The sequence below is a fragment of the Pelophylax lessonae genome (assembly GCF_965119305.1).
Source record: "Pelophylax lessonae genome assembly, chromosome: 5".
NCBI lineage: Eukaryota > Metazoa > Chordata > Amphibia > Anura > Ranidae > Pelophylax > Pelophylax lessonae.
In genome coordinates, this window is record NC_138772.1 from 444,201,092 (window position 1) to 444,213,342 (window position 12,251).

At 43.0% G+C, this 12,251-nt stretch overlaps 1 protein-coding gene across 1 annotated transcript in view; it reads left to right on the forward strand.

Moving 5' to 3' along the window:
- The window catches only part of LOC309556811 (uncharacterized protein C8orf34 homolog), a 424,769-nt gene that overhangs the window by 332,740 nt on the left and 79,778 nt on the right, over nt 1-12,251 (forward strand). Inside the window, exons 11-12 of the mRNA XM_082259329.1 lie at nt 127-247; nt 8,859-9,352. Coding sequence (XP_082115455.1) covers nt 127-247; nt 8,859-9,352 — 615 coding nt within the window. The remainder of the gene's footprint in view (nt 1-126; nt 248-8,858; nt 9,353-12,251) is intronic.

A 12,251-nucleotide genomic window follows, 5' to 3' on the forward strand; every position in this document is an offset into this window, starting at 1 on the left:
CTTTTAATGGGAAGCTACGTGTTTCCAGAAAGTTTGTTATACAACGAACATATAATTATTGCTTTCCTACTTCAATTTTGAACTTGTTTGTAAAAGTACATTTTCTTACTTTTTGAACTTTTTCAGCGTCAACCAGTCTGGGACTCGGAAGTCTTGTCTGCCAGAAGTGGGGGCTCACCTAACCAAAAACTTCTGAAAGAAGCTTTAACCGCAAAGGAACTGCAGAGCATGGAAAAGCATCTAGCTGGTATGTGCTGAAAACTGCTTGTTACTGGGGATGAGGAAAGGGAGAAATGTTCAGCATTTGAGGATAAGGATGAGCTAAATAAAACAGCCATCTGCATGTTATCAGAGATGTTTTATTCCTTGCTCCAACGTTCTGACTCATCGTTTAAGTAGCGTTATCAGTGAACTGGGCAACAGGAACTTTCAAACCTTTTAGCTGATAATGAAATGTCATTCTGTAATTCCAGTTGGCATTTTTCGGACTTGTGTAAATACTACTTGATACCCATGAAGAAATATATTTTTAAAAGAAGACTCTTATAAACTTTGATTCATATGCAGTATATTTCCAGAATGTTCAGAGAAAGAGATGTGGATGCTTTAGTAGAAATACGCACTTAACTTAAATGATCAAAACAGTGCAGCGCAATAGTATACTATGAATGTCCTTTTTAAACAGTATAAAGCCCAATACCAAAGATAGTAAAAAAAATAATCCATGAAGCAATAAGATCTCAGTGTGAGGGTAAAGGTGCTCGCTTTCACACAGGGTGACAACTCCTACCACCGACAGATTAACCATTTCCCTCATACAATTGACCCCTGACCTAACAGGATGGTCATACACACTTGTCCTACCACAGGGTTTGCAAATTAAGAGGCTTCGGGTCCCGATAGGCAGATGAAATCCTGGTAGTTGGAGGAGTTCCAGTGCACGGCGTGCCAGTTGGCGGAGGTCCAGGGGAGGAGAGGAAGGACAAGAGAAATATCTCTCTTTATTTGTAAACCCTGTGGTGGGACAAGTGTGTATAACCATCCTATTAAATCAGAGGTCAAATGTATGAGGGAGCCGTTAATCTAACCGTTTCGCTGGTGGGAGTTGTCACCCTGGGTGAAAGTGAGTACCTTTATCCTCATACAGAGATTTTATTGCCTCATGGACTTTTTTTTTTACTATCTTTGGTTTTGGGGTTTTTACTGTTTAAAAGGACATTCATAGTATACCGTTGCACTGCATTGTTTTGATTATTTATCCTGATTGAAGGCAATTGTGAAATTTTCCTCTAGTATTTAGCTTGCAATATTATTTACTTTCTATGCAGGTGTTTGAGTCTGCGCTGATTGTATTAATTTTGAATTCGCTTAAATTAAACAGCACAGGAGAATAACTTCTTCAGAGTCCAGCAATGCGTATATTTCATTCTAGAGAGTTAAATCAGATGTTTCTCACTTTAAGTGTCGTTTCACACTGGTGTGATGCGGGAACCCTGCAAATCCACTGCGGGTTCTCGCATCGCACCTGACTCGCAGGCAGTTCACACTGTCATATGTGAACTCCTGGGAGTGTCAATACAAAGGTAATGACCCCCCAGATTAGTTCGCATATCGCAGTGCGAACTGTCAATTCGGACAGGAATCAGATCGCATAGGTGTGAACACCCATGCAAACCAAAAAAAGGGTCCTGCACGGCTTTGGTCTGAATGCGATTAGAATTCAGCCAATCTGTATAGCTGAATTTGCATCGTACAGACATTGCATGTGATTTGCAGAGCAGTGCGGTGTGAATCACATGCGATTCCTGACATCGCTATAGTGTGAACCAGCACTTACTGTTACATGGCGGCAGCTGTGCGCTGGATCACATATATATAAACGTGATCCTGCACTTCCGCCTGCAGGGGACGTGCGCACACCACCAGCGGGCCGCTTCTGCTGTGATAATTCACAGCAAAAGCCGATCTGCAGATCCCAAGAACACAACGTCCCCCAGCACCCGTCAATCGTCAATAAAACATAGAGAACTGGAATATGTCTATGTGACATATCTCAGTTCTGACAGGGGGGGAACGGAACCGATTCTGTGTCCCTGCAAAGCAGGGACTAGAATTGATATCTTGCCCTAGTAAAAGCATCACACTGTGTACATAAAAACACTGGCTAGGCACACAATTAAACTTTTGTTCGCCCTAGATGTTTAACCCATTCCCTGCCAGTGTCATTAGTACAGTTACACATTTTTAGCACTGATCACTGTATTAGTGTCATTGGTTCCCACAAAGTGTCAGACTGTCTGCCGTAATATCACAGTCCTGCTTTAAGTCGCGGATTGCTGCCATTACTAGTATAAAATAAAAAAAACTTCCATAAATCTATCGCAAAGTATATAGACTTTATAACGTTCGTGTAAACCAGTCAATATATGCTTATTGGGATTGTTTTTTCTACAAAAGACATGCAGCAGAATATGTTAGCCTAAATTTATGAAGAAATTTGATTTTTTAAATTCTTTTATTGGAAGGGTTTTATAGCGAAAAGTAAAAAATATATATATTTTTTTTTTTTTTCAAAATTCTGTTTTTGTTTGTTTTTTTAATAGCGCAAAAAAAAATAAAAAGCACAGTGGTGTGCCACAAAAATGGCCTGGTAATGAAGAGTGGGGGGTGGGGAGGGGGGTTAATCTTCTGGAGGTCAAGTGGTTAAACATCTAAGGGACCCTAGTCATGAGATCTCTGTAAATTAAGGCCCTAGGTACGCATATCTGCAAATGTCTTGCCTCTTTTTTTATATCAAGGACAAGGCTACAAGAAATGTGGGAGCACTTCTGTTGCAGCAGAAGTGAGACTTATGGTGCCCCTAAACTAGACGGAAATTTGTTGGAAAATCTGTCATTTGGACAGTTTTTGTTTTTCGTTTAGTTAATGGGCACAAATCAAAAATTGATTGGGATGGTTTTAAGCCAAAAAATCAAAGGAAAAGTTTGGGAAACTTCTGCTGAACAAATGATACATTAAAAGATGAATGTTTCTCTCGCCCATTAAAAATGTAACTGTTGGTATTGCACATATGTCACCCAGAAGCAAAAAATGAACGAGAAACTGATTAATTCATCTCCTTTGAACGATTTATTGTTCGAAATTCAGTCATTACACGATGACAATATCGTTTGCTCTTGCGACCATGTGTTAATTTTTCGAAAACGTGTGTATGTAAGATTTTTCGACTGGTGTATAGCTAGCATTAGGCTGCATGCACACAGGGTTCTCCCACAACCCCATGACAAATAAAGCCAGTGCATTTGAGCAGTTTACTACTATTATGTGCTACTATTATGGGGTATGGCCTTGAAGAATAAAACCTAATCTTCCCAATTTGACCATATGCATATATATCCAAAGCTGATACCCCCCCCCCCTACAGTCAAAGTAACTGGAAAAAAAAATGCAGTAAATGTAATTTTGCTGCGGTAATAAAATAACAAGATAACATCTATATCTTTACCTATGCATACGTGTAAATGGTAATCATTTGATGCAGTCTGTTTTGAAGTTCATAGGTCTTAAATGCACCAAGAAAAGCTGAAACTCAAGGCAGGTATTACACAATCACACATGGAAATCAAATTCTGATTGCCATTGGTAAACTGCCCAAATTGACACGATTGGCATAAGTAAAGTGCTACAGAATGTGTTATGTGTGATATTACCCACAATGCTATATGCTGCTAATTTTTCTTATGGTGATGTACTCTTCTTGTCTGGTGTACTAGCACTTCATTAAGGCCACACAGCGATGATACAGCTATATTGCGCTAAACTATGCTTGTTATTTTTTGCTACATTCTGCACATAACCGTGAAATGGTATGCTTGTTCATGACTGGCCTCACCCTTCTTCCTGACTCATATGGATCCCAGGGTGTAATAAAATACTCCATTTGAAACCCAACTGTGTTTATGTATTTGTTTAAATCATTTCTGTTAGGTCTGCATTTCAGTATGCTGATTTCCTTAGAATCAGATATAATGTCAGTGTTTTTACAAATTAATTTACAGCTATGTTACACATTCTAATGGTATATCATATTAAACACTAGCCACTTAGAGAAAAAGAAGTCATTTATCGCAATTGCAGAACATTATATTTTTCTGATTTTAAAAAAATACACTAATACACATCAAACAGCATTTGATTACCATATGCCAGGATATTCACCTACTTCCCAGGAGCTAGGGGCTAGAAAGAGCTAGAAGACCGCCTAAGAACATCACATTATAGGTGCTGTGTACACCTGTTTGTTTAAAATATACTTCTTCAAATCTAAAATGTGGACAGGCTTTGGACATTCAATAATTTACATATTCTTAAAGCGGAGCTCCACCCAAAAGGTGGCACACCCCCCCTCCACTCCCACATTTGGTAGTTTTTTTGGGGGGAAGGGTACCTGATGTTGAAAGGTACCCACTCCCATTTTCTGGTAAAATCGCCGCACAGGGATCTACCTCGTGTCCGGCCCCTTCTTCTTCCCTCGGCTGCCTTCTGGAACCTGTGTGTGTCCCAGAAGATGGCAGGACCATTCAGAAAGTGCAGCACGACTCGCACATGTGCAGTAGGAAACCAGCTATAAAGCCTAAAGGCTTCACTGCCAGTTTCCCTTACTTGTACTACCAGCGCCTGCACCAAAGCTAATGGACGAATCCGCTTGGGGTGCGGTATTTGTGATCCCTAGACAGGTAAGGGTCCTTGAAGGTTGGCAGCTACAGTATTTGTAGCTGCTGACTTTTCTTTTTTTTCCCCTAGACTGGAACTCCTCTTTAAAGCCCATATCCAGCTTGGACAAAAAGTTAAAGATGGAAATCCCACCCATCATGAAAATGGAGGGGGGTCTCTATAGCTTTAGGAACTGTGGAGACATTCTTACCTAAAGGGGTTATAAACCTCAGAAATTAAAAATGAACAAAGCATATCCTTCTATGGTGTGTACTTGTTTCCATCCAAAGCTCCTAGTGTTATTTTTGTCTGCTGTCTCCTTAATCTGCTATCTGCACGAGCCACTTCTGACAATTTATGCCGACTCCAAGCAATCATGGGTAATGGGAGAAGGGGGCCCCAGCACGCAGCCTTTGATTGACAGCCTTAACTATGCATGTTTTATTATGAGGCTGTGTAGGGAGGTGTGTCAATTTCCTTAACTCGAGTCTCAGATTACACTTAGCTCTCTGCTCTATGATGTACAGTGTGTGACATCAGATCCCCACCCCCTGCTTCTGAAAGCTCAGACATGATGTCTAAACAGTATACTTTGGATGGGCCTGGAGAACAGATGGCTGTAGATAAACAGGTACACCATGTGTAGGAGGGTTTGTATAATCTCTGTGTATCACATGAGGCTGGTCATTTCACTGAGGAAGATTTGTTTAATCTCTGTTGATCACCTGAGGTTGGTCATTTCATTGGGTACATGTAGGGTTTTATAATCTCAGCACTCTGCTCTCTTCCCTGCTAGAGCACCCGTGTTTACTTTAGATATTAGAAGGGTTCCTGGTGGCTGAGTCACTGGTGGTAGGGGGAGCAGACCTTCCTCAACTGCTGAAAATAAATGTTGACATTTCCTGAAAACTTTTGAGGTTAGTAGGGACTTGTCTTAAAATATGCAGCTTGTTAGGAATATGTAAGTATTAGAATGTTTGTAGTCTGGTCATGGTTGCATTTTAAGGTAGGCAAGGTTCACACTGTGGCTGCATTTGATTCAATTTTAAGAAAGATTATATAATGTGACTTGGTTGTGTTTTGACGAGTTTTTGATGAGTTTTTTTAAAACTAGTTTATTATTTGGTAGGGGAAGGAGTTTGGAAGCTGGTTGTTAAGGAGCCGTCACTCATTGGTGTCCTAACAACCAATGACTCATCACTGCTGTCAGTAGTATGGACAAGTTATTGGTTGTTAAGGAAGCCGCCACCTACCACATTCTAACAACCAATGACTCCTCCCCTGCTGTCAGCTGGAATTCCCCAGCTGACAGCAGAATGTAAACAAAGAAGCCTGTCAGTGAAAATTCAAAAGAAACTGCATAGGGGTCCCCTCACAATCCATACCAAACCCTTCAAGTTTGGTATGGATTTTAACCACTTTACCACTAGAGCATTTTGCTGTCTTACGTCTGGGCCACTTTTTGCGATTCGGCGCTGTACGACTTTAACTGAGAATTGCGCGGTCATGCGACGCCGTACCCAAAGGAAATTTATGTCCTTTTTTTCCCACAAACAGAGCTTTCTTTTGGTGGTATTTGATCACCTGTGCAATTTTTACTTTTTGCGCTATAAACAAAAAAAGAGCGTTTATTTTGAAAAAATAACAATATTTTTAACATTTTTTTATATGAAATTCCCCCCAAAAAAGATGTAAAAACCAATTTTTTTTAAAGTTTTGGCCAATTTGTTTTCTGCTACCCATGTTTGGTAAAAAAAATCGCAATAAGCGTATTTTGATTGGTTTGCGCAAAAGTTATTGCGTTTACTAACTAAGGGAAAGATTTCTGTCATTTTTGGTGTTTTTTTAACGAGTAATGGCGGCGATCTGCGATTTATTTTGTGGGACTGCGACATTGCGGCGGACAGATCGGACCCTTGACTGACATTTTTGACACTTTTGGGGGTACCAGTGACATTACTGCAGTAATCAGTGCTATAAATATGCACTGTTACTGTAAAAATGACACTGGCAGGGAAGGGGTTAATTTTATTGGAGAGGGAGGGGTTAATGTATGCCTGGTGCTTACTGACGTGTGGGGGGGGGAGGTGACTGTGTGAGACAGGGACAGATCGGATGTCCAGCTATGCTGAACACTCCGATCTGTCACTCCCTGTCACTGAGCAGATCCGCCCGCTCTGTTTACACAGGCGGGCAGATCTCCAAACTGGATTCCCCGACGATCGGGGCAGAGCAGCGGCGATCGCCGCTGCTCTTCCCCTGGCCCGACTCCCGCTGTGAATGAAAACAGCAGGAGCGCGCCTCCGGCGGCGCGTGAGCGCCGCCTACAGGGGAGGAGTCTAGCGAGGTAGGTCTACGTCGCTAGACGATAACGAGCCACTGTGCCGCAGTAGCAGCACAGTGGCTAGTGTTAAAGTGGTTAAGGGGGATACCATGCCAAAAAAAGAAAGTTTGAGGTCAACCCCCCCCCCCCCAAATCCACACCAAACGCTCATTTAAACATGCAGCCTTGCAGGCCTGGAAAGGGGGGCAACCCATACCAGGCCACATGCCCTCAACAAGGAGGGACTCCCCCTATAGGTCCCTATATTAATAAGGGGGCCTCTACCTCACAACCCTAGCCCCGTGATTGTGGGGATCTGTGGACCAGGGGGCTTTTCAGAATTTGGAAGCTCCCTTTAACAGAAGGGGCATCCCCAGATCCTGGCCCCCTATGTGAATTCACCATAAAAAAATCTGTGTCAGATAAAAGCACAACAAATGATTTATTGAATAAAATTGTAAAAATGTCCCCAATGTACATCCATCGTCAATCATGTTGTCCACATCAATCACCTAAATGGCATTTGCTAAATTGCATGAAGAAAAAGCCTGCAGACACCCAACCGCTACTGCCACTTGCCTGGCGCTGAAGGACACTGTACTTCCCCCCCCACAGCTGAAGAAAATCGAGAGGTGAGAAGTCATCTGGTAAGATCATTTACCACATGGCCACAACTCACTGCACTGCAAACAAATGCAAAGTGCATAAACCTTTGGTGCACTGCCATTCATATGAATGAGCTGCATAACACATGAATGGGCTGCATAACACACATGAATGGGCTGCATAACACAGTGCCTCTTACTGCAAGAAAACATTTGTTATGTGGAAAATGGTGTTGAAGTGTTAACTGATCCTAAAGGTATCCACATAGCATGGGTTAGCCACTGAGATTTGATTAAATGCATACTCCTGATGAAACTGTCTAAAATTCTTTAATTTTTTTCCCTCAAAATAACATACTGAAAGAGCAAGTCTGCAATTTGCTACCATATCTGCCAAATAACTGCACTTTACTAAAGTTGTCCAGTTGGAGCATTTTCAAGTTCCTTTTAGTTATAGACTAGGAGTATTCAGATCGGATGTCAAACCCATTCAGAATCTTTCCAGAATCTTTCCAGTTCAGGATCCAGTACAGGATGTACTTTGAGGGAAATGTTACAGTAAGGGTTGACCCAACTGTGTGCGGTAGATCTTGCATTGACTTGGTGTCCCTCATTTACGCAACATAGTTTCTCCTTTACTAAGAACAACCACATAACCATTACATATCTAGTTACATATTACAGGCCCCATCAGTTTTAAATTAGTTTACACACTTTTTGATTGAATGTCACTGCCAAAACCAAAGGGATTTCACTTACATGCTGTTTCCAGAAATGTTTCATAAGAATAAAATTGGTAGATACCTTTGTACGAGAGGACAATACGCTATGGCATGAAGCAAGTTTCTAATTGCCGTGATAGTATAAATAACTCTGTTTGGCAACAATGGATTGAAGTGTATTTTTAGATTGTTTGTGTGGATTTTGGATTGCAGAATTTGTTCCAAGTGTTTTTTGTCATGTGCTGTTAGAGCTTAATCTGCTGTTATAAGCAGAGAATTGGAGCCTTTTAAGCTTTACAAGCAATATCAGCACAAAGTTCATATTTCATCAGGCCTTAGAGGTTTGTGGCACACACTACAAAGCCTTGCTCTGTGGGAAATCCATAATTTAAAAATTGACAGAGAAGAATAAAAAAAGGAAAAATATGAATGTTTTCATAGTGTTCTTGAAAGAATGTTCATTGCCTCTCGTAAATGTTTGTTTTGGTCTTGCAGATATAGAGAAAGACTTGGCGCTAATGGCAGAAGCAAGTATGTCAAAGAGTTCTGGAAACCAACATGGGGCTGGTACAAGTGATCCTCAAGGGACTACTTACCACATATCAAATGTGCAGAATCCAAAGCCACAAGTGCCAAATCAAACCACCAAGAACTTACAGCTTCACCTTCAAGGGAACAAATCACCTCCACAAGCTAACAGTAGAACCCATGGTTCAAATCCATCAAATAGCAGGCCACAGACTCCAAATTCTCAGTCAAGTAAACTTCAGACACCTGTGACTCCAGTTGGTAGGCCTGGAACACCAAACAGCATGGTGTCTCGACCACTAACCCCTAGTAATCAGGGAAGTAAAGATGGAATTACTCCTGTGCCTAGGAGTAGATCTGTAACTGTTAAAAGTCAGATTGGATGGACGGCTAGTGCACTATCTGGTGTTCCAGCTGCAGACACCTTAGCAATTGCCTCTCAGCGGAACAGCAATGCGGAGGTAAGAAAAAGCATTTATTCAGTTTGCTATAAGAATAAACCATAGATCATAGAATGATGATGTGGATTCTCACAGCTATCATTACAAGATAATTACAGTTTTCAAAATCCTTGATCTAAAGTCGTCACAATTGTTAGGAAGGCAGTCACATCTGGGCTTTTCTATTTTGATACGTTATCCATAAGCCAGTAATAAGGAATTTCAGGAAAATATAAAAAAAACCCTTTTAGTCTAGTGATGCCTTTACTAAAAATAAAATCATTAAAAGAGAAGTATGGCCAAATCTTTTTGGCCATACTTCTCTTCTGGGTTACAGAAGTCCCCTTCCTTGTGTTTCCCTGTGATCCAGAATCAGCCAACATTAGGCGAGCCACTGAGAGCCTGAGCCCTTCACTTTTACTCACTCCCAAAGCCCGGCACTCCAGTGATTGCTGGAGGGGCAGAGCAGAGAGTGTTGACTGAGAGTCACTACTCTCCGCAATCAGAGGTCATGTGATCGCTCAGTTCTTGGGCTTAGATCTAGCAGAGGACAGCTACAGCATCAGACTGATGCTGCAGCAGGGAGGAGAGAATGTATGTTTGTTTGTTTTTTTTTAAACCTACACTTCTCCTTTAAAATATTTATATATTCTGAACAAGCAGTAAAAACAATTTTAAACAAGCCCTTGGTCATCTGTGTAACTATAGGCATTGTGGAGAAATTCATCTTCAAAAATCACATAGGTCAACATACTTTTTCCCACAATTCTTTGCACAGCAAAAAATAGACTAATGTTATCTTAGGATTGGTAAGAGTTCATAATGTTTGCAGTATTTTCCTTTAATAGGTGCCCACAGGGAATTACAATTATTTGCCCAAAAAAATAATTCAGTTGGGGTTTCCCATGATTTGATTTATTTAATTAAAGGCTCATTTTAGATGTGTCTAAACTGCCCCACCTCTAAAAAGTGATCCACGTGGAGAGGCATTTGACAGGCAGTGCGGAGGCTGTAGGACGTCTCCTCATCACCTGTTTTATCCCTGTAAATGCTACACCAGTGCACCAAAACCATGTGCATTGCTGAACGCAACAGGAGCATTAACTTTTGTCCCAGGCAGAAAGCAAAGAATCGCGGCTGCTGCATATGAACCCCCCGTCCGCTGCCTTTGGAGCTTGGGTGCGCGCTAAACCGAATGTTTTTAAGGCCTCTATCCAGAAGTCTAAAGTGATAAGAAATCAGTGCTGGTATTTTTCAGTGCAGGACTTCCATCACAGAGAGCAGTGTCCTGTTCTATGCAGTGGCGGTTCTACATTAAATTGCTCCCCGGGCAAGACTCCCTCCCGGCGCCCCCCCCCCCCAAAAAAAAAAAATAACATGACAACATAACAATAAATGCAGAGTGCCACGGCATTGTTGACCCAATAAATGCAGAGTGCCACAGCAATGCCCCCAATAAATGCAGAGTACTATAGCAATGCCCCCAATAAATGCAGAGTGCCACAGCAATGCCCCCAATAAATGCAGAGTGCCACAGCAATGCCCCCAATAAATGCAGAGTGCCACAGCAATGCCCCCAATAAATGCAGAGTGCCACAGCATTGTTGCCCCCAATAAATGCAGAATGCCACAGCAATGCCCCCAATAAATGCAGAGAGCCACAGCAATGCCCCCAATAAATGCAGAGTGCCACAGCATTGTTGCCCCCAATAAATGCAGAGTGCCACAGCATTGTTGCCCCCAATAAATGCAGAGTGCCACAGCATTGCCCCCTTTCAGTGCAAAGCGCCACAGCAATGCCCCCTTTAATGCAGAGCACCACAGCAATGCCCCCTTTAATGAAGAGCGCCACAGCAATGCCCCCTTTAATGCAGAGCGCCACAGCATTGCCCCCTTTAATGCAGAGCGCCACAGCATTGCCCCCTTTAATGCAGAGCGCCACAGCAATGCCCCCTTTCATGCAGAGCGCCACAGCAATGCCCCCTTTAATGCAGAGTGCCACAGCAATGCCCCCTTTAATGCAGAGTGCCACAGCAATGCCCCCTTTAATGCAGAGTGCCACAGCAATGTCCCCTTTAATGCAGAGTGCCACAGCAATGCCCCCTTTAATGCAGAGTGCCACAGCATTGCCCCCTTTCAATGTAGAGATGGCATGCCAGAGTGCCACTTTTCAATGCAGAGCGCCAGCGTTCCCCCCGACCCGTCCGTGCACTTACCTCATAGTCACTCCTCTTCACTTCTCTTCAGTCCTCCCGCGGCGCCTCCTCCTCTGCCAATGGCGCGGGGTTTGCCTTTCGGCCAATCAGGAAGCGGGAGGACCCGCTCCCTGATTGGCCAGGAGGAGGATCAGTGTGACAATAGCGAATTTTCATTCGCTATTGTCACACAATGGGCGGGCTCGGGGGGGGGAGCAATGCTCTGCTCCTCGGCTCGGCTGCGGCGATTTTAGGCATGGGCGAACGGGGCTCGGGCGGTCCGGTACCATTTGATCCACGGACCGGTACCGGTCCGCGGCCTGGGCATGCCGCCCCCCACGTGGTATGAAAAAATGCCGCTCCGGGCGGCTGCCCCGTTCGCCCGTGCCTAAAACCACCACTGGTTCTATGAACCCATTTGCACTAACTTTCCTTGAAATCCAAGAACTAACACTCTCTACAACCCTAACTGTAACGGCACGTTTCAGCAGACAAGGGGTTAAAATCCGTTTAGGCGATATGCCCCTTTCTGAGAGAAAGGCACAGCTACTGCAGAACACCAAACTCCCGAACTGGATACAAAATTGCACTCCAACCTAGAACCTCACGAATAGCTGCTAGCAGACGAACAGGAAAAGCATACATCAGCTTACACTCCTAGCAATCAGTCTCCAACAGCATACAGTGAATCCCCCCAAGAACGAGACAAAGCTCCGAGTTGAGGG